The 24,304-nt window shown below is 41.1% G+C and overlaps 1 protein-coding gene across 1 annotated transcript in view; it reads right to left on the bottom strand.

The window, feature by feature from the left end:
* The window catches only part of LOC115171575 (phospholipid phosphatase 3), a 34,443-nt gene extending 13,181 nt beyond the window's left edge, over positions 1-21,262 (bottom strand). Inside the window, exon 1 of the mRNA XM_029728543.1 lies at positions 20,419-21,262. Within this exon, the coding sequence (XP_029584403.1) occupies positions 20,419-20,623 (205 nt within the window). The 5' untranslated portion in view covers positions 20,624-21,262. The remainder of the gene's footprint in view (positions 1-20,418) is intronic.
* Between the last annotated feature and the right edge of the window lie 3,042 nt (positions 21,263-24,304).

Below are 24,304 nucleotides of genomic sequence, written 5' to 3'. Positions count from 1 at the left end.
CAAATTATACCCACCCCTTCAAGCCTGTCAACTCCCGAGATTAGGCTGGTGTAACCGATGTGAAATGGCTAGCTAGTTAGCGGGATGCGCGCTAATAGCGTTTCAAACGTCACTCGCTCTGAGACTTGGAGTAGTTGTTCCCCTTCCTCTACATGGGTAACGCTGCTTCGAGGGTGGCTGTTGTCAATGTGTTCCTGGTTGGAGCCCAGGTAGGAGCGAGGAGAGGGACGGAAGCTATACTGTTACACTGGCAATACTAAAGTGCTTATAAGAACATCCAATAGTCAAAGGTATATGAAACACAAATCGTATAGAGAGAAATAGTCCTATAATTACTATAATAACTACAACCTAAAATTTACCTGGGAATATTGAAGACTCATGTTAAAAGGAACCACCAGCTTTCATATGTTCCCATGTTCTGAGCAAGGAACTTAAACCTTAGCTTTTTTACATGGCACATATTGCACTTTTACTTTCTCCTCCAACACTTTGTTTTGCATTATTTAAACCAAATTGAACATGTTTCATTATTTATTTGAGGCTAACTTGATTTTATTGATGTATTATATTAAGTTAAAATAAGTGTGTATTGTTGTAATTATCATTATTATAAATAAATAAACAAACAAAAAAATCGGCTGATTAATCGGTATCGGGGGTTTTGGGCCTCCAATAATCGGTATCGGCGTTGAAAAATCAGAATCGGTTGACCTCTATTATATAGAGAGGTGCTGTTACTCTAACTTTAGTAAACCCTGCTGTAATCCCTAATAATAGCATTGTAACTGGTAGATGTGTCTACTATACAGAGCTGGACTTCTATTCCCTGAAGACTGATCTTAGACAATGTGTCCTGGCCACAACATAGTGTGTATGTGATCTCTATCTGGGTTGAGTCAGTGAGAGTCACAGAGCAGGACCAGACGTCTTTGTGTTTCACCTGACATTTAAGGACAAAGAGTCTTTGTTTAAAATAGTAGTTGGGTGTGCAACACACACACACACGGACACACACACGGACACACACCCACTATACAGGGGTGAGCCAGGTAAGCCTCAGACAGGAGATGAAGTCATTGGCACCTGGGCTGTGATTATGACTAGTAAACCACCATCCTCCTGATTAGAGCGACTGCGTTTGTGTGTGTGTGTGTGTGTGTGTGTGTGTGTGTGTGTGTGTGTGTGTGTGTGTGTCCGCCCTGTTCGAATATGTGTGTGGATGAGCACTACGGTGTCCTTTCTCCCAGCTTTTACTTGTTGGGCTGATCCAGGTGGTACAGGATGGGGAGGAGGGGGGCGTTGCTGTCCCCTCTCCTAAATTGTCTGGATTGTTCTAACTGGGTGCACTGCTCACTGTTTTGTCTGCCATGATGCCTACACAAAAAGACTGATCATCAAGGGACAAAGCCTGGGAAACAAAAACAGCCCGACGGCATCTCACTGACTATCTGATATCAGCAGCATCTGCTGCAGCTGGACTCACATACACACACAACCAGAATGTTATTTTACTGTACACATAATCACTAGCATAATCACTCCATACACGGTCTATCTGTCCATAGGCAGCAACACTATCTGTCCATAGTTCCCACGAAACAACAGAGCTAACTCAAAAAACAAGTCAGGAGGAAGAGATGAAAGACTGCAGCTAATTTCCAAGCCTCTGAACCCCCCTCCCTCCCACCCACTAGCGGTAGTGCTGTCTCTAGTTTCCAGGCTGTGTAACTGTCACTGTAGCTGTCGTCAGGTCCAGACACGCTTCCCCCTAGCCTCTCTGTTCTAACCCCACTCCACTGACTTCTTCCTGCAGCACTGCAGCCGTGCTCTGGAGCTAAGGGTATGTGTGGCGAGGGATGGCTGACTGAGAGTAGGGGAACATAAAGGGGCCTGCCTGCCGGTCTCGGTGGTATGTATGTAAAGGGGTTTGGTGGTCTGTGGCTTAGCGTGAAGGTAAGGGTGTGTGTGGTTCAGGCTGGGTGGCTGGAGAGGCGGCTGTCTGTCTGCAGTGTGACAGTAAGGGTGGGGGGAGTGCTCTGTCTGCTTGTTTGTGGTATATGATATGTGCAGTGAGGACTGGGCTGTCAGACTCTTTGGTTTAGTGGTTTGTCTGTGGTTTGAAGAGCTTCAGACAGCCAGACAGAAGAGGGTTGGGGCTGAGGTGGATAAAGGGGGATCAGGCAGGTAAGATGTGTCAGGAGGATAGGATGATGGGGTAGATAGGGGGCCAGGCTGGAAGGGCACCAGGAGGGGGGCTGTCTGAAAGCCAACATGGAGGAGCAGGGGGTAGAAGGAGGACTCATTTGTATTGACAGAAAGGGAATGGGGGAGTTGGGGGGGAACCAGAAACTGCAAACCGACACACAATGGGACTAGACTTTACCCTTCACTCCTAACACCGATTGTATGGAAAAACTCACTTCACCAAAGGGAGAATAGGGAGAATTTGTAGCAATTTGGGTGTGGGAGATACCCCAAGCTGACCTCTGACCCCTACAGTGGATCCTTACCTACAGAGGAGATAGCCACTGCTCCCACTCCCCACCCTGCCTCACCCAGCCGGGGGCTGTTTCAGGCCAATGGGCGTGACCAACCCATCAGTGAGGCTGAATTTCTGAATTTATTTAGTGGCTCCAATCTAGGCGGTGTAGAGAATTGTTTGTAGTTTTAAATGTAATTTCCTGCAATTCTATGCATTTTTTCATAGCTAATTCCGTGTTCTTTTGCTTAAACATAATACAAAAATCAATACTGATATATTAATGTTTTGGGAATTTTCTATTCTCCATGACTGTCTACCTTTCATTTTTGTAATTGTTAGTTCTCAAAGATTACAGTACCGTAAAACTCAATTAAAAGCAGTCTCAAATAGCCACCCGTCCCTTTTAATAGCCGGGCAGCGGCACACATTTCAGCAAATAAACAGCAGTTTCAAAGAAACAGTGGGTCTAAATGAATTGTTTACGGAGGTTACCATGAATTACCATGACTTTTTTAAGCAGTATAATGTTTGATTTGTTACATTAAATAATTCAGTAACAACTCCAAAAAATTATAGCAAATATATTTTTTTAATCGCCATTAAGATTCTTCTAGCCATTTGCTGCTAACAGCTGAGAACTGCAAGCTAACTGGCAAGCACAAAAACAGTCAACAACTTCGACAGTACAGAACCCCTCCCAAACAAAGAATCATTTAAAAAATATATTAAAAAATTAAAAAAACTGCCGAAAATGCACAGTCAAAGGAGAATAATTATTGTCAAGGAAAAGGTTGGGGGTTTTTTGAGAGAGAGAGAGAGAGAGAGAGAGGGCATAGTATGATAAAAGAAATGTGACAGTGTGTAAATGATACATTTGTGAAGGAAATTAAGAAAATGCTTACAATTCTGGAAGTAAATACTGGAATTAAACAATTAACTATGCAAATTAGCAAAAGCTGTGTGCAATTACTGAAATAGACACGTGACTCAAATAAAAGCCTCTCTCTAATACATTTTGCGGTATTTTAAAATATATAGGTCCATTGTCTTTTCTACTTACTTTATATGTGACATTAGTCATTTAAGTTTACACTGAAAGAATTTTTCCAACCAGATTATTATTATTTTTATTACACTATTTGGACAGAAAAACCACTTGCGCAGCCCCCCAAATGGCAGAAAGAGGAAAAAAACAGTTATGAGCTGAACATAACAGTATGTCAGTTGAAGGGAGGACAGTAGCAGGCGACCCATCTGTGGTTTGTGACTACTATGATTTCCCATTGTAGCCAATTCAATTGCAGTAATTCCGTTACCAATTTTCCAGTAATTTAATTACCAATTTGGTAACAGAATTACGAGTTTTAATCACTTAATAATTAATAAACTTGATATCAGTAAAAACCCTATAACTATACCTTTACCTATTACTTCTGTGAACTTTCATTATCCTCACTCCTCATGAGGGAGAGAAATGTGAAAATATCTGAAAGATAATGTGTGTTTTTTATAACGGAATTACAAGGCACAAGGCAATGTTTCTTAAACTTACTGGAGGCAAATAATTTCTCCAAAACGAAATATAAGTGCTGATATTAGTTGGCAGGGGTCTTTACTTCAATATTGATGCATTTCTAATACCTTGTCAGACTTTTCCTGCTAGATGTTGTCTAAGACCCTTTCCCCATCTGTTTGACCACAAATCAAAGTCTTTGCTTATTCCTAATTTTTAGGATGGAAAATAATTGGAAAATGTATATATGCCTTAATTTCTCAAAAATATAGACTCTTAATTTGATTTGACATGCTCCTATGAACTTAACATGTTGGTGCTCATTGCTCCTTTTAGATGGAAATGCCCTACAGCAACTGGGTAAAGAGCAGCATCACTTTTTCCTTCAGCTAATCGTTTGATTGGGTTTCTTTTATTGGAAGCTGCATCTGTCAACGTCAGAATATTGCCATGTTCCCATGTAATGACTTCATCATGTATTCCATTAGGGTTAAAAACCTTGAGTGAAAATGCATCAGTGAATTTGTAAACAGAGGCACATGCACACAAGCGCATAATGTTCAACATGACCATGCAAGAGCACTAAAAACACAGAGACAAACTCACACGCACGGTTACAAACACAGGCCCAGAGCGAGAGGACTGCAGTGGCATGCTGCAGCATGCTGGCCCTCTCACTGTCTCACTCGACAGCTTTCCCTGCCAGCTGAACAGAAACATAAGCCCACTTACACAAACATACTGTATGCCCAAGAAAACACACACGCACGCACACGTGCACTTCACCACGCGTCCTCCCCTCTTCTGGGACACCTTCCATCCCAAAATGGTTGAAGCAAGGAGAAGAAAGAGCGGGAAAGCGAGCGGAGATAAGCAGGAAAGAAGTGGCCCTTTGAACTCGCTCTGAGGTTAATGCTATCCCTACCCTAAACTCTATCCCCTATCCTTAATCTAACCATAACCCTTACCTAACCCTAACCCTTTTAAATGTAAACTTCAATGAGGGTAAGGACGTCCCAAGGATCCCAGATAGCAAGTACCCTTTCTCTGATCACTCCGGGAGATACAGGTCTTCCTCTCTGGCGAGCTACCTCACGTCTTCTTACCCTCCTACACACAGACACACACACACTCAGTCCCACACACACACACACTCAGTCCAACACACAACCAGTAATCGTCTCTGTGGTGTCTACCGGTCACTGTCTCTCAGGGAGAGCGTTAAAACTTCTTCAGGCTAGGGGGCAGTATTCGGAAGTTTGGATGAATGAGGTGCCCAAAGTAAACTGCCTGTTACTCAGGCCCAGAAGCTAGGATATGCATATAATTGATAGTATTGGATAGAAAACACTCTAAAGTTTCCAAAACTGTTAAAATAATGTCTGTAAGTATAAACAAAACTGATATGGCAGGCAAAACCCCGAGGACAATCCATCCAGAATTTTCTTTTTTTCAGCTCACCCCTGATTACTATGGCTGTCAATGGGAATATAAAAGGAATACCTCCCAGATTGCAGTTCCTATGGCTTCCACTAGATGTCAACAGTCTTTAGAAAGAGTTTCAGGCTTGTTTTTTGAAAAATTAGCTAGAATTTGTAGTTTTAATAAGTGGCTCCCATTTTGGTTGTGGTGTTTGTTGCGCGTTCCGGTGAGTGCGCGTACTTCGTTCTTTATCTCCGGTAATGGTCTCAGGTACTCTCCATCTTAAATTTGATCATTTACATATTAGAGTACCTGAGGATTGATTAGGAACGTTGTTTGATATGTTTGGAAGGAGTTTATTGGTCATTTACGGGATTCATTTGTATGCATTTTGAACGAGGGAAACCGGTAGATTACTGAGTCAAGCGAGCCAATGAAACTTACTTTTTTGGGATATAAATAAGGACTTTATTGAACAAAAGGACCATTCGTTATGTAGCTGGGACCCTTGTGATTGCAACCAGATGAAGATCTTCAAAGTTAAGTTATTTATTTTATCGCTATTTCTGACTTTCGTGACAGCTCTGCTTGGTTGGAAATGTATGTAATGCTTTTGTGTGCGGGGCGCTGTCCTCAGATAATCACATGGTGTGCTTTCGCCGTAAAGCCTTTTTGAAATCTGATGAAGCGGCTGGATTAACAAGAAGTTAAGCTTTTAAAAGATGTATGACACTTGTATTTTCATGAATGTTTAATATTACAATATTTGTAATTTGAATTTCGCGCTCTGCAATTTCACCGGATGTTGTCGAGGTGAGAAGCTAGCGTCCCAATGATCCGTAAGAAGTTTTAAGTGCTATTCAAAAACATTTGATCCAGCCTAGTCGAGGCAGTTAAAATCCATGCTATAATTTTGCTATTGATTTGGGTCTAATTACATCTATGAATCTTTATCCTGAGCAAATATGAATGACTGTGTGGTCACTGTAATTGATGGTTTGTAATTGGTCACTGTAATTGATGGTCACAAACCACTCAAGACTTCAGATCACCTTCCAATTACTTTTAAGTGCCCAAATAACTGTGATGACAGAGTGAGGACCACCTGTGCTGGAGAGAGAGACAGGAAACCGAACAGGAGGCAGGCAAACAGACTTGTCTCAGCCTGCCCACAGGTACGTCAATGACTGACCCCTCACTTCTGACCCTGCCTATGCTGCTGGACGCCGTGTCTCTAGCATAGCATGGCCACAGGACATGGATTCTGTTCAGACCTGAGCTCTTCTTTTGAAAGCTCAATAATGCGTGCAGGAGGAATGCACACACACACAGATTGAGACATCCGTATGCTTGAGAGACATACTGACACAGTAGAAAAATGCTCTCTCTGTGAAACATCAATCATCTCACTTAGATGTATTTTTGATCTGGGGGACAGTATTACCTGGTCACACACACGGTCACACACAGTCACACACATATGTATTTAAGTCAAAGCCAAAGCCAAAGTGAAAGCCTTCATTATGAAGTGATCCTGGTTTTAGGCTCTGATTAACAGTCATTCATAATGCCATACCACCGTGTTTATAACAGTCATTCATAATGCCATACCACCGTGTTAATAACAGTCATTCATAATGCCATACCACCGTGTTAATAACAGTCATTCATAATGCCATACCACCGTGTTAATAACAGTCATTCATAATGCCATACCACCGTGTTAATAACAGTCATTCATAATGCCATACCACCGTGTTTATAACAGTCATTCATAATGCCATACCACCATGTTAATAACAGTCATTCATAATGCCATACCACCGTGTTTATAACAGTCATTCATAATGCCATACCACCGTGTTAATAACAGTCATTCATAATGCCATACCACCGTGTTAATAACAGTCATTCATAATGCCATACCACCATGTTAATAACAGTCATTCATAATGCCATACCACCGTGTTAATAACAGTCATTCATAATGCCATACCACCATGTTAATAACAGTCATTCATAATGCCATACCACCGTGTTAATAACAGTCATTCATAATGCCATACCACCATGTTAATAACAGTCATTCATAATGCCATACCACCGTGTTAATAACAGTCATTCATAATGCCATACCACCGTGTTATACCAGTCATTCATAATGCCATACCACCGTGTTTATAACAGTCATTCATAATGCCATACCACCGTGTTAATAACAGTCATTCATAATGCCATACCACCGTGTTAATAACAGTCATTCATAATGCCATACCACCGTGTTAATAACAGTCATTCATAATGCCATACCACCGTGTTTATAACAGTCATTCATAATGCCATACCACCGTGTTAATAACAGTCATTCATAATGCCATACCACCGTGTTTATAACAGTCATTCATAATGCCATACCACCTTGTTAATAACAGTCATTCATAATGCCATACCACCGTGTTTATAACAGTCATTCATAATGCCATACCACCGTGTTAATAACAGTCATTCATAATGCCATACCACCGTGTTAATAACAGTCATTCATAATGCCATACCACCGTGTTAATAACAGTCATTCATAATGCCATACCACCGTGTTAATAACAGTCATTCATAATGCCATACCACCGTGTTTATAACAGTCATTCATAATGCCATACCACCATGTTAATAACAGTCATTCATAATGCCATACCACCGTGTTTATAACAGTCATTCATAATGCCATACCACCGTGTTAATAACAGTCATTCATAATGCCATACCACCGTGTTAATAACAGTCATTCATAATGCCATACCACCATGTTAATAACAGTCATTCATAATGCCATACCACCGTGTTAATAACAGTCATTCATAATGCCATACCACCATGTTAATAACAGTCATTCATAATGCCATACCACCGTGTTAATAACAGTCATTCATAATGCCATACCACCATGTTAATAACAGTCATTCATAATGCCATACCACCGTGTTAATAACAGTCATTCATAATGCCATACCACCGTGTTATACCAGTCATTCATAATGCCATACCACCGTGTTTATAACAGTCATTCATAATGCCATACCACCGTGTTAATAACAGTCATTCATAATGCCATACCACCGTGTTAATAACAGTCATTCATAATGCCATACCACCGTGTTTATAACAGTCATTCATAATGCCATACCACCGTGTTAATAACAGTCATTCATAATGCCATACCACCGTGTTAATAACAGTCATTCATAATGCCATACCACCGTGTTAATAACAGTCATTCATAATGCCATACCACCGTGTTTATAACAGTCATTCATAATGCCATACCACCGTGTTAATAACAGTCATTCATAATGCCATACCACCGTGTTTATAACAGTCATTCATAATGCCATACCACCTTGTTAATAACAGTCATTCATAATGCCATACCACCGTGTTAATAACAGTCATTCATAATGCCATACCACCGTGTTTATAACAGTCATTCATAATGCCATACCACCGTGTTAATAACAGTCATTCATAATGCCATACCACCATGTTAATAACAGTCATTCATAATGCCATACCACCGTGTTAATAACAGTCATTCATAATGCCATACCACCGTGTTAATTACAGTCATTCATAATGCCATACCACCGTGTTAATAACAGTCATTCATAATGCCATACCACCGTGTTAATAACAGTCATTCATAATGCCATACCACCGTGTTAATAACAGTCATTCATAATGCCATACCACCGTGTTAATAACAGTCATTCATAATGCCATACCACCATGTTAATACCAGTCATTCATAATGCCATACCACCGTGTTTATAACAGTCATTCATAATGCCATACCACCGTGTTAATAACAGTCATTCATAATGCCATACCACCGTGTTTATAACAGTCATTCATAATGCCATACCACCGTGTTTATAACAGTCATTCATAATGCCATACCACCGTGTTAATAACAGTCATTCATAATGCCATACCACCGTGTTTATAACAGTCATTCATAATGCCATACCACCGTGTTTATAACAGTCATTCATAATGCCATACCACCATGTTTATAACAGTCATTCATAATGCCATACCACCGTGTTAATAACAGTCATTCATAATGCCATACCACCGTGTTTATAACAGTCATTCATAATGCCATACCACCGTGTTTATAACAGTCATTCATAATGCCATACCACCGTGTTAATAACAGTCATTCATAATGCCATACCACCGTGTTTATAACAGTCATTCATAATGCCATACCACCGTGTTTATAACAGTCATTCATAATGCCATACCACCATGTTTATAACAGTCATTCATAATGCATTTTACTTTTTTTTTTCTTTTTTTTTTTTTTACATTTTAGTGATTTAGCAGACGCTCTTATCCAGAGCAACTTACAGTAGTGAATGCATACATTTCATTTCATATTTTTTTTTTTTCTGTGCTGGCCCCCCGTGGGAATCGAACCCACAACCCTGGCGTTGCAAACACCATGCATTGCAAACACCATGCATTGCAAACACCATGCTCTACCAACTGAGCTACAGTGCCATACCACCGTGTTAATAACAGTCATTCATAATGCCATACCACCGTGTTAATAACAGTCATTCATAATGCCATACCACCGTGTTAATAACAGTCATTCATAATGCCATACCACCGTGTTAATAACAGTCATTCATAATGCCATACCACCGTGTTAATAACAGTCATTCATAATGCCATACCACCGTGTTAATAACAGTCATTGATAATGCCATACCACCGAGTTAATAACAGTCATTCATAATGCCATACCACCGTGTTTATAACAGTCATTCATAATGCCATACCACCATGTTAATAACAGTCATTCATAATGCCATACCACCGTGTTAATAACAGTCATTCATAATGCCATACCACCGTGTTAATAACAGTCATCCATAATGCCATACCACCATGTTAATAACAGTCATTCATAATGCCATACCACCGTGTTAATAACAGTCATTCATAATGCCATACCACCGCGTTAATAACAGTCATTCATAATGCCATACCACTGTGTTAATAACAGTCATTCATAATGCCATACCACCGTGTTAATAACAGTCATTCATAATGCCATACCACCGTGTTAATAACAGTCATTCATAATGCCATACCACCGTGTTAATAACAGTCATTCATAATGCCATACCATCGTGTTAATAACAGTCATTCATAATGCCATACCACCGTGTTAATAACAGTCATTCATAATGCCATACCACCGTGTTTATAACGGTCATTCATAATGCCATACCACCGTGTTAATAACAGTCATTCATAATGCCATACCACCGTGTTTATAACAGTCATTAATAATGCCATACCACCGTGTTTATAACAGTCATTCATAATGCCATACCACCGTGTTAATAACAGTCATTCATAATGCCATACCACCGTGTTAATAACAGTCATTCATAATGCCATACCACAGTGTTAACGTGTTTACTTCCCTGCAGTAAAGTACTGTCTGAGACAGAAGGGACCACACTGAGCAAAGAAGTGGATTCCCTCCTAACTTATAAGGCCATTAGAATGCGATGCCTTGGGGGAATTCCAGAGTGACAGTAGTAAATGAGTCCCTTGACGGGGCAGATAACGAGGGGTCAACAGCCTGAGGAATCTGCTGCTGACATTTAGGGAAAATTAGGATGGAACTCCCTGAGACAAGGCATACTGTTGGAGAGGAGACAACTAGAGACAAGGCATACTGTTGGAAAGGAGACAACTAGAGACAAGGCATACTGTTGGAGAGGAGACAACTAGAAACAAGGCATACTGTTGGAGAGGAGACAACTAGAAACAAGGCATACTGTTGGAGAGGAGACAACTAGAGACAAGGCATACTGTTGGAGAGGAGACAACTAGAGACAAGGCATACTGTTGGAGAGGAGACAACTAGAGACAAGGCATACTGTTGGAGAGGAGACAACTAGAGACAAGGCATACTGTTGGAGAGGAGACAACTAGAAACAAGGCATACTGTTGGAGAGGAGAAGGCATACTGTTGGAGAGGAGACAACTAGAAACAAGGCATACTGTTGGAGAGGAGACAACTAGAAACAAGGCATACTGTTGCGGAGAGGAGACAACTAGAGACAAGGCATACTGTTGGAGAGGAGACAACTAGAGACAAGGCATACTGTTGGAGAGGAGACAACTAGAGACAAGGCATACTGTTGGAGAGGAGACAACTAGAGACAAGGCATACTGTTGGAGAGGAGACAACTAGAGACAAGGCATACTGTTGGAGAGGAGACAACTAGAGACAAGGCATACTGTTGGAGAGGAGACAACTAGAGACAAGGCATACTGTTGGAGAGGAGACAACTAGAGACAAGGCATACTGTTGGAGATGAGACAACTAGAGACAAGGCATACTGTTGGAGAGGAGACAACTAGAAACAAGGCATACTGTTGGAGAGGAGACAACTAGAGACAAGGCATACTGTTGGAGAGGAGACAACTAGAAACAAGGCATACTGTTGGAGAGGAGACAACTAGAGACAAGGCATACTGTTGGAGAGGAGACAACTAGAAACAAGGCATACTGTTGGAGAGGAGACAACTAGAGACAAGGCATACTGTTGGAGAGGAGACAACTAGAAACAAGGCATACTGTTGGAGAGGAGACAACTAGAAACAAGGCATACTGTTGGAGAGGAGACAACTAGAGACAAGGCATACTGTTGGAGAGGAGACAACTAGAGACAAGGCATACTGTTGGAGAGGAGACAACTAGAGACAAGGCATACTGTTGGAGAGGAGACAACTAGAGACAAGGCATACTGTTGGAGAGGAGACAACTAGAGACAAGGCATACTGTTGGAGAGGAGACAACTAGAGACAAGGCATACTGTTGGAGAGGAGACAACTAGAGACAAGGCATACTGTTGGAGAGGAGACAACTAGAGACAAGGCATACTGTTGGAGAGGAGACAACTAGAGACAAGGCATACTGTTGGAGAGGAGACAACTAGAGACAAGGCATACTGTTGGAGAGGAGACAACTAGAGATAAGGCATACTGTTAGAGAGGAGACAACTAGAGACAAGGCATACTGTTGGAGAGGAGACAACTAGAAACAAGGCATACTGTTGGAGAGGAGACAACTAGAAACAAGGCATACTGTTGGAGAGGAGACAACTAGAAACAAGGCATACTGTTGGAGAGGAGACAACTAGAGACAAGGCATACTGTTGGAGAGGAGACAACTAGAGACAAGGCATACTGTTGGAGAGGAGACAACTAGAGACAAGGCATACTGTTGGAGAGGAGACAACTAGAAACAAGGCATACTGTTGGAGAGGAGAAGGCATACTGTTGGAGAGGAGACAACTAGAAACAAGGCATACTGTTGGAGAGGAGACAACTAGAGACAAGGCATACTGTTGGAGAGGAGACAACTAGAGACAAGGCATACTGTTGGAGAGGAGACAACTAGAAACAAGGCATACTGTTGGAGAGGAGACAACTAGAAACAAGGCATACTGTTGGAGAGGAGACAACTAGAGACAAGGCATACTGTTGGAGAGGAGACAACTAGAGACAAGGCATACTGTTGGAGAGGAGACAACTAGAAACAAGGCATACTGTTGGAGAGGAGACAACTAGAGACAAGGCATACTGTTGGAGAGGAGACAACTAGAGACAAGGCATACTGTTGCGGAGAGGAGACAACTAGAGACAAGGCATACTGTTGGAGAGGAGACAACTAGAAACAAGGCATACTGTTGGAGAGGAGACAACTAGAAACAAGGCATACTGTTGGAGAGGAGACAACTAGAAACAAGGCATACTGTTGGAGAGGAGACAACTAGAGACAAGGCATACTGTTGGAGAGGAGACAACTAGAGACAAGGCATACTGTTGGAGAGGAGACAGAGACAACTAGAGACAAGGCATATTGTTAATTCACAATATAGCTGATGATAGTGACGCCAATCATATCTATCAAGAAAGAACCAAAAGTACATTTTTATTGTTATTTATTTAATTTAACCTTTATTTAACTAGGCAAGTCATTTAAGAACAAATTCTTAATTACAATGACGGCCTACCAAAAGGCAAAATACCTCCTGCAGGGACAGGGATTTTTAAAATAAAAAAATATAGAAATAAATAGAAATAACATATGAATATAGGACAAAACACACATTACGACAAGAGAGACAACACAACACTACATAAAGAGAGACCTAAGACAACAACATAGCAAGGCAGCAACACATGACAACACAGCACGGTAGCAACACAACATGGTAGCAGCACAAAACATGGTACAAACATTATTGGGCACAGACAACAGCACAAAGGGCAAGAAGGTAGAGACAACAATGCATCACACAAAGCAGCCACAACTGTCAGTAAAAGTGTCCATGATTGAGTCTTTGAATGAAGAGATGGAGACAAAACTGTCCAGTTTGAGTGTTTGTTGCAGCTCGTTCCAGTCGCTAGCTGCAGCGAACTGAAAAGAGGAGCGACCCAGCGATGTGTATGCTTTGGGGACCTTTAACAGAATGTGACTGGCAGAACGGGTGCTGTATGTGGAGGATGAGGCCTGCAGTAGATATCTCAAATAGGGGGGTGAGTGAGGCCTAAGAGGGTTTTATAAATAAGTGTCACGTCCTGACCATAGTAAGATGTGATTTTCTATGGTAGAGTAGGTCAGGGCGTGACAGGGGGTGTTTTGTGTTTTTCTATGTTTTGTATTTCTATGTTTAAGTTCTAGTTATTCTATTTCTATGTTGATTTTTTGGGGGCTGATCTCCAATTAGAGGCAGCTGGTCCTCGTTGTCTCTAATTGGAGATCATACTTAAGTAAGTTTTTCTTTTCACCTGTGTTTTTGGGAAGTTGTTTTTTGTTTAGTCTCTGTACCTGACAGAACTGTGCGCTGTCGTTTTTTCCTCTTTGTTATTTTGCTTCAGTATTTTGAGTTATAATAAATTATCATCATGAGCACTCAACACGCTGCGCTTTGGTCCCCTCTCTACGATAGCCGTTACAATAAGCATCAACCAGTGGGTCTTGCGACGGGTATACAGAGATGACCAGTTTACAGAGGAGTACAGTGATGTGTCCTATAAGGAGCGTTGGTGGCAAATCTGATGGCCGAATGGTAAAGAACATCTAGCCGCTCGAGAGCATCCTTATCTGCTGATCTATAAATTATGTCTCCGTAATCTAGTATGGGTAGGCTGGTCATCTGAATAAGGGTTAGTTTGTCAGCTGGGGTGAAAGAGGAGCGATTACGATAGAGGAAACCAAGTCTAGATTTAACTTTAACCTGTTGGGGCTAGGGGGCAGTATTTGCACGGCCGGATAAAAAACATACCCGATTTAAACTGGTTACTACTCTTGCCCAGAAACGAGAATATGCATATAATTAGTAGATTTGGATAGAAAACACTCTACAGTTTCTAAAACTGTTTGAATGGTGTCTGTGAGTATAACAGAACTCATATGGCAGGCCAAAACCTGAGAAGATTCCATACAGGAAGTGCCCTGTCTGACAATTTATTGTCCTTCTGTAGCCTCTCTATCGAAAATACAGCATCTGTGCTGTAACGTGACATTTTCTAAGGCTTCCATTGGCTCTCAGAAGGCGCCAGAAAGTGTAATGAGATGTCTGCAGTCTCTGGGCAAAGAACAGCAGCAGAGTTTGTTACTGGTCAGGCTGAGGACAGTGACACTGGAGATGCGCGTGCATGTGAATTCTCCATTTTGTTCTTTCAGTCTTTGAATGAATACAACGTCGCCCGGTTGGAATATTAGCGCTATTTTATGAGAAAAATCGCATAAAAATTTATTTTAAACAGCGTTTGACATGCTTCGAAGTACGGTAATGGAATATTTTGAATTTTTTTGTCATGAAATGCGCTCGCGCGTCACCCTTCGGATTGTGACCTGAACGCAGGAACAAAACGGAGCTATTTCAATATAACTATGGATTATTTCGAACTAAAACAGCATTTGTTGTTGAAGTAGAAGTCCTGGGTGTGCATTCTGACGAAGAACAGCAAAGGTAATCCAACTTTTCTTATAGTACATCTGAGTTTGGTGAGGGCCAAACTTGGTGGGTGTCAAATTAGCTAGCCGTGATGGCCGGGCTATCTACTCAGAATATTGCAAAATGTGCTTTCACCGAAAAGCTATTTTAAAATCTGACACCGCGATTGCATAAAGGAGTTCTGTATCTATAATTCTTAAATAATTGTTATGTATTTTGTGAACGTTTTATGCTGAGTAATTAAGTAAATTCACCGGAAGTTTGCGGTGTGTATGCTAGTTGCTAGTTCTGAACATCACATGCTAATGTAAAAAGCTGGTTTTTGATATAAATATGAACTTGATTGAACAAAACATGCATGTATTGTATAACATAATGTCCTAGGAGTGTCATCTGATGGAGATCATCAAAGTTTAGTGCTGCATTTAGCTGTGTTTTTGTTTTTTGTGACATATATGCTTGCTTGAAAAATGGCTGTGTGGTTATTTCTGGCTATGTACTCTCCTAACATAATCTAATGTTTTGCTTTCGCTGTAAAGCCTTTTTGAAATCGGACAATGTGGTTAGATTAACGAGAGAGAGTCTTATCTTTCAAATGGTGTAAAATAGTCCTATGTTTGAGAACTTTGAATTATGACATTTTGTGGTTTTAAATTTGGCGCTCTGATGTGTCACTGGCTGTTGAATAGTGCGGGACGATTTCGTCCCACCTACCCTAGAGAGGTTTTAACCTGCAGATTTTATATGATCTGAGAGAAGGACAGTGTACTGTCTAGCCATACTCCCAAGTACTTGTATGAGGTGACTACCACAAGCTCTAAATCCTCAGAGGTAGTAATCACACCTGTGGGAAGAGTGGCATTCTTCTTACCAAACCACATGACCTTTGTTTTGTAGGTGTTCAGAACAAGCTTTGTTGTAGAGCATTTAACACAAAATCCGGGGAGGGGCCAGCTGAGTATAAGACTGTACCATCTGCATATAAATGGATGAGAGAGCTTCCTACTGCCTACTTCCTACTAAATTAACAAGGCTGATGCCAGAAGAGGATGATGCCAGAGGTGATGGTGGTGAATGGGGGAAGATGATGATACCAGAGATGAAGGTGGTGAATGGGGGAAGATGATGATACCAGAGGTGAAGGTGGTGAATAGGGGAAGATGATGATACCAGAGGTGAAGGTGGTGAATGGGGGAAGATGATGATACCAGAGGTGAAGGTGGTGAATGGGGGAAGATGATGATACCAGAGGTGAAGGTGGTGAATGGGGGACGATGATGATACCAGAGATGAAGGTGGTGAATGGGGGAAGATGATACCAGAGGTGATGGTGGTGAATGGGGGAAGATGATGATACCAGAGGTGATGGTGGTGAATGGGGGAAGATGATGATACCAGAGGTGAAGGTGGTGAATGGGGGAAGATGATGATACCAGAGATGATGGTGGTGAATGGGGGAAGATGATGATACCAGAGGTGAAGGTGGTGAATAGGGGAAGATGATGATACCAGAGGTGATGGTGGTGAATGGGGGAAGATGATGATACCAGAGGTGATGGTGGTGAATGGGGGAAGATGATGATACCAGAGGTGAAGGTGGTGAATGGGGGAAGATGATGATACCAGAGGTGAAGGTGGTGAATGGGGGAAGATGATGATACCAGAGGTGATGGTGGTGAATGGGGGAAGATGATGATACCAGAGGTGAAGGTGGTGAATGGGGGAAGATGGTGATACCAGAGATGATGGTGGTGAATGGGGGAAGATGATGATACCAGAGGTGAAGGTGGTGAATGGGGGAAGATGATGATACCAGAGGTGAAGGTGGTGAATGGGGGCAGATGATGATACCAGAGGTGAAGGTGGTGAATGGGGGAAGATGATGATACCAGAGATGATGGTGGTGAATGGGGGAAGATGATGATACCAGAGATGAAGGTGGTGAATGGGGGAAGATGATGATACCAGAGATGATGGTGGTGAATGGGGGAAGATGATGATACCAGAGGTGATGGTGGTGAATGGGGGAAGATGATGATACCAGAGATGAAGGTGATGAATGGGGGAAGATGATGATACCAGAGATGATGGTGGTGAATGGGGGAAGATGATGATACCAGAGGTGATGGTGGTGAATGGGGGAAGATGATGATACCAGAGATGAAGGTGGTGAATGGGGGAAGATGATGATACCAGAGATGATGGTGGTGAATGGGGGAAGATGATGATACCAGAGGTGATGGTGGTGAATGGGGGAAGATGATGATACCAGAGGTGATGGTGGTGAATGGGGGAAGATGATGATACCAGAGATGATGGTGGTGAATGGGGGAAGATGATGATACCAGAGATGATGGTGGTGAATAGGGGAAGATGATGATACCAGAGGTGAAGGTGGTGAATGGGGGAAGATGATGATACCAGAGATGAAGGTGTTGAATGGGGGAAGATGATGATACCAGAGATGAAGGTGGTGAATGGGGGAAGATGATGATACCAGAGATGATGGTGGTGAATGGGGGAAGATGATGATACCAGAGATGAAGGTGGTGAATGGGGGAAGATGATGATACCAGAGGTGAAAGTGGTGAATGGGGGAAGATGATGATACCAGAGGTGATGGTGGTGAATGGGGGAAGATGATGATACCAGAGATGAAGGTGGTGAATGGGGGAAGATGATGATACCAGAGATGATGGTGGTGAATGGGGGAAGATGATGATACCAGAGATGAAGGTGGTGAATGGGGAAGATGATGATACCAAAGGTGAAGGTGGTGAATGGGGGAAGATGATGATACCAGAGGTGAAGGTGGTGAATGGGGGAAGATGATGATACCAGAGGTGAAGGTGGTGAATGGGGGAAGATGATGATACCAGAGATGAAGGTGGTGAATGGGGGAAGAGGATGATACCTGAGATGAAGGTGGTGAATGGGGGAAGATGATGATACCAGAGATGAAGGTGGTGAATAGGGGAAGATGATGGTAAGCATGCGATGCTGCCCTTTGTCTTGAGAGACTTTAAAAAGACACTTTCTAAATCTCTCACTTCCTCTCACTCATGTTCTTTCAAGCATGCAACCTGGTGATTGAGTTAATCCTAGTGTTGCAATGCAACCAGCTGTCAGGGATAAGGAAAGTGAACACCAGCCCACGTGTTCTCATTAGGCTGAGCTAAGAAGAACTGAAAAAGTATATTTCCTTCCCATCTTCTGACTCTGGGCCAGTCAGTCTCTGTCTGGCACTTACCAGCCACTTCCTAAACACTTCGGTGAGTGTCAAGCATGCTACCTAGCAGAGGAGGAGGCAATAGCATACCTGCAGGCAAGGAGGAATAACAGGCTGTACGGTGAGAGTGAACCTGTCTGTCAGTGTGTTTGTCTGGGAAGCAACAGGCAGCTCGTAACCGCCAACGGTGCGCTGGCAGACCTGTCTGTCTGCCTGGACGGGTTCCGCCTTATAGTCCTGTTTGTGTCATGTTAACGACTTGAAAACAAACCACTCTTCCCTGCTTTCACATAGTGCCAGCACCAGAGAGGCTGATCGACACCCCCCCACCCCATTTCATTTCATTTCAGGGGTGTAGTTAGGCACACAAATGTATTTCACTCATGTTAGTTGAGGAGTAACCAATGATAACTACCACAAAGTAGAAATCCAATAGTCCCTCTGTGTTTGTGCGTTGTGATTGTCAGATTGCCTCATGTTCCACATTATGGCTTAGCACTGCTAACCCTATCAGCATTCAAACTGTAGGGCCATTATCTAATGCTTTATTGAATTATATAATAGCCTCATAATTTGACAGAATAACTTTACTGCACACATTACAGATATTGTTGCCAAGTACCTCAACTGTCCATGGAGTTGAGTGCAGACTAGAGTTCCTTAAATGAACCCCTATGTCAATACTTAAAAAAAATATATAATTCTTAAACCCTTATCATGTACCTATGTTTGTCCTCTGTTGTTGCGTGCCTTTCTTTGTTTGCTGAAATCCATTTTTGTTTTATTCAACGTTAATCAAATACAACCACTGACTGTTTCCTCATTGCTGGTGCTTTAATAAGATGGCAACTCAGCCGCGAATGCCAATTGAATCTCAACAAGGAAAACATCTGTGGTTGTATTTGATTAACGTTTTATAAAAAATGTATGGATTTCAGCAAAGAAATGCACGCAACAAAGGACAAACATAGGTAGGCCTACAAGGTAAGTATCGAGGTATAGCGACTAGGAGTTGGAGGTTCAATTCAGAAGCTCTAGAATGTGCTCAACTCAGTGGAGTTAAGATACTTGGCAAGGGATAATGCTGTAGTGAAGCAAGGCAAACAATGAACAAATGTAATTTTGGCATTAGAACACAAGCAGGGAAGGGGTAGCAACATGTTTTATTCTAATGTTCTTTTCTTGAGAACCCCATGGATGGTTGTCATGGGAACTCAAGAATATCCCGGGACAACTCTCCTGCCAGCTTTTCTTCAGTGCTTAGCTTGGAGTACAGACAGACTCCTTTTTGCCCTTTTGGTTAAGTGCTGAATTGGCTTTTGAAAGGACTTATTATTGTATTGTGACCTGTTGAACTGCTAGACCTGTTGCACTTTGCCGTTGGTTCTTCTCCTTAACGACTTGTGCTAATAAATGTAATGCGTTTAATGAAATGGTCGTCTATCATCACTTGGACAACATGTGAGAGCCGTCCTAGATTTATGTGCAATAATTGCCCATCCTGTGGCATGCACACTATTAATTATATTCATGTTAATGATATTGACTTCTGCATATTTCCTAGGAAATAAAATGGAAATACTGAGACAGGCTAAAAATTAAATTAATGCAAGGCAGACAATCATGTCATGCTGCTACGTTGAGATTCAGTCAAATAAAAAGGGTAAAAGGGTGAAATAATATGCAAATGGGGTTTCACCATAATTCTTACCTACAAACAGACAGAAAACATCCAAGCCGACCAGCATCTTTCTCTTGGTACAGAGTGAACTGTCTGCAGGTTCTGCAAGGATGTGATTCTTCCCAGCGCCGTTTTCCTTCATCGCCTCCCCGGCTCCCCCGTTGTCGGCTAAACGCTGCTGAAGCTCAGCGTCCCGAGGAAGAGTACTAGTGTGTGTCGAGTTGAACTTTTGCATCTTGTCTCTTGTTTAAAATACAACGTTGATGTTGTCTTGTTTCTGTTTACTGACAGTAACGTTAAGTATCCCAAAGGTGAACATTCAGTACGTCCAACGTTGAAAAATACAAATTAATGATGGCTGACTAACTTTAGCTAGCTAGCTGTTATTGAAAACCATGTCCAACAACCACAAAAGTTAAACTTGACAGGTATCAAACCGTTAGCAACAAGCTTATCTGTGAAATGTAAGACAAGTTCGACGATAGCGTAAAGAAGAGTAAAGATAAACTGAAAGAGAAGTGTTCTTGCTTCAGTTCACTGAGGTGTTGCGAGCTAAAGCGCTCACTGTCCCACTGTATCGTGTTCTCTGTTCAAAGTCTTCAACTACTGTAGCTGGCTAGCCACGTTACATCATGATACGTTACCCTAAAACCAACTAAATCAATATTTTAAAAGAATAACTTGCAAAACACGCATTGTTCAATTCGTCTGTCAACTTTCAAACTTGCCTATATGTCATTCATTCAACTATTCCAAATGCCCTCTCCATGTGTTGGACTATTTTCTGTTCAGTCCTCCTGTTCCCTCGCATTTTGTCCCTCCCCAAAACTAGGCAGACCCCCAGGAGTTTGTTTTGCAAAATGTTTATATCTCCTTTGCTCCAGTCGCACCCTCTGACAACCCACCCCCACTTGTTAGTTAAATACAGTAGTTAACCAAATAGCTACCCGGACTATCTGTATTGACCCTTTTTGCACTAACTTTGACTCAACTCATACACTGCTGCTACTGTTTACTATCTGTCACTGTATGTACAGTACATATCTTCCTCAATGACCTCGCACGAGTAGTGTGCACATCGACTCGGTACTGGTATCCCTTGTATATTGCCAAATTATCGTTACTCATTGCGTATCTATTATTATTATGTGTTTTACTTTTCTATAATTTCTCTATTTTCTTTCTCTCTGCATTGTTGGGAAGGGTCCGTAAGTAAGCATTTCACTGTTAGTCCACACCTGTTGTTTTTACGAAGCATGTGACGAATAAACTTTGATTTGATTATCTTACTTTTTTGTTTGTTTTACACTAATAGCTTTGTTTGTTTGTTTTATTTGTTAACAGCTATGTTATGCTAGAATCAATACTATATTTGAGACAGAATTAAGAATATAGAGAAATATATAAATGTTTATTTAATTGCATACATTTTTATTTCAGTGTGCTTTCATGAACTGTGGTATGTGTATTAAATTAGGTTAGTAATCACATCTAATTGTATTTGGCACATGCTTCTTAGACAACAGGTATAGCCTAACAGTGAAATGCTTACTTAAGGGTCCTTTTCCAACAATGCATAGTTAAAGATAAAATAAAATAGAAACAGTGATATGAGGAATAAATACACAGTGAATAACAAATAAAAATAACATGGCTATATATAGGGAGTAGAACATAACATGGCTATATTTAGGGAGTAGAATATAACATGGCTATATTTAGGGAGTAGAACATAACATGGCTATATTTAGGGAGTAGAACATAACATGGCTATATTTAGGGAGTAGAATATAACATGGCTATATTTAGGGAGTAGAACATAACATGGCTATATTTAGGGAGTAGAACATAACATGGCTATATTTAGGGAGTAGAACATAACATGGCTATATTTAGGGAGTAGAACATAACATGGCTATACTTAGGGAGTAGAACATAACATGGCTATATATAGGGAGTAGAACATAACATGGCTATATTTAGGGAGTAGAACATAACATGGCTATATTTAGGGAGTAGAACATAACATGGCTATATTTAGGGAGTAGAACATAACATGGCTATATATAGGGAGTAGAACATAACATGGCTATATTTAGGGAGTAGAACATAACATGGCTATATTTAGGGAGTAGAACATAACATGGCTATACTTAGGGAGTAGAACATAACATGGCTATATTTAGGGAGTAGAACATAACATGGCTATATATAGGGAGTAGAACATATCATGGCTATATATAAGGAGTAGAACATAACATGGCTATACTTAGGGAGTAGAACATAACATGGCTATATATAGGGAGTAGAACATATCATGGCTATATATAAGGAGTAGAACATAACATGGCTATACTTAGGGAGTAGAACATAACATGGCTATATTTAGGGAGTAGAACATAACATGGCTATATTTAGGGAGTAGAACATAACATGGCTATATTTAGGGAGTAGAACATAACATGGCTATACTTAGGGAGTAGAACATAACATGGCTATATATAGGGAGTAGAACATAACATGGCTATATTTAGGGAGTAGAACATAACATGGCTATATTTAGGGAGTAGAACATAACATGGCTATATATAGGGAGTAGAACATATCATGGCTATATATAGGGAGTAGAACATAACATGGCTATACTTAGGGAGTAGAACATAACATGGCTATATTTAGGGAGTAGAACATAACATGGCTATATATAGGGAGTAGAACATATCATGGCTATATATAAGGAGTAGAACATAACATGGCTATACTTAGGGAGTAGAACATAACATGGCTATATTTAGGGAGTAGAACATAACATGGCTATATTTAGGGAGTAGAACATAACATGGCTATATTTAGGGAGTAGAACATAACATGGCTATATTTAGGGAGTAGAACATATCATGGCTATATATAGGGAGTAGAACATAACTTGGCTATACTTAGGGAGTAGAATATAACATGGCTATATTTAGGGAGTAGAACATAACATGGCTATATTTAGGGAGTAGAACATAACATGGCTATACTTAGGGAGTAGAACATAACTTGGCTATACTTAGGGAGTAGAATATAACATGGCTATATTTAGGGAGTAGAACATAACATGGCTATATTTAGGGAGTAGAACATAACATGGCTATACTTAGGGAGTAGAACATAACATGGCTATATTTAGGGAGTAGAACATAACATGGCTATATATAGGGAGTACCAGTACGAGTCTACTGTATGTGCAGGGGTACGAGGTAATTGAGGTAGCTACTGTATGTACTGTACATAAAGGTAGGGGTAAAGTGACTAAGCAACAGGCTAAATTAGACAGTAGCAGCAGCATGTGTGTGTGTGTGTGTGCACACGTGTGTGTGTGTGTGTGTGTATGGTGTCAGTATGCATGTGTGCATGTTATGTGGGTGTGGATGTATGCAGTTTGTGTTGTGGTGTCAGTGTAAGTATGGGTGAGTAGATGTGTGTAATGAGAGATTCCATTATGTTTCCCAGGCCTACTTAAATTAGAAAAATGAAAAACGTGAGAAAATGTTGCCCTTTGCCTTACACTTCAAATGTCATCGTTTGCCCAACAATATCTAATCCTTCCTTTGATCAAATAAATGGATTTATCTCTAGCATCAGTTACTTTCCTGGTCAGTGAAGGCCTAATGGGAGACCATGCAGTAGACCCTATGCCTACCTGTCTATTCAATGGACATCTCCAACCCTGAATGTCTCTGCTAAAATGGTTTGTATAGGCCTAACACAGTTATTAGCATAAATCTTACGACTGTCTTGTAGATGAGAATTCCTTCAAATGTATACTTTCTGATCAGTCTCAGATCTTTCCTTACACAGTATGGAATAGCAGGGACAAGAGGTAGGAGAGTGCCACCACCTGGTGAAAAGTACAGAAATTGCCACCTCCTTT

The sequence above is a fragment of the Salmo trutta genome, chromosome 32 (genome assembly GCF_901001165.1).
Source record: "Salmo trutta chromosome 32, fSalTru1.1, whole genome shotgun sequence".
NCBI lineage: Eukaryota > Metazoa > Chordata > Actinopteri > Salmoniformes > Salmonidae > Salmo > Salmo trutta.
This window is presented reverse-complemented; position numbering and strand designations above follow the sequence as displayed.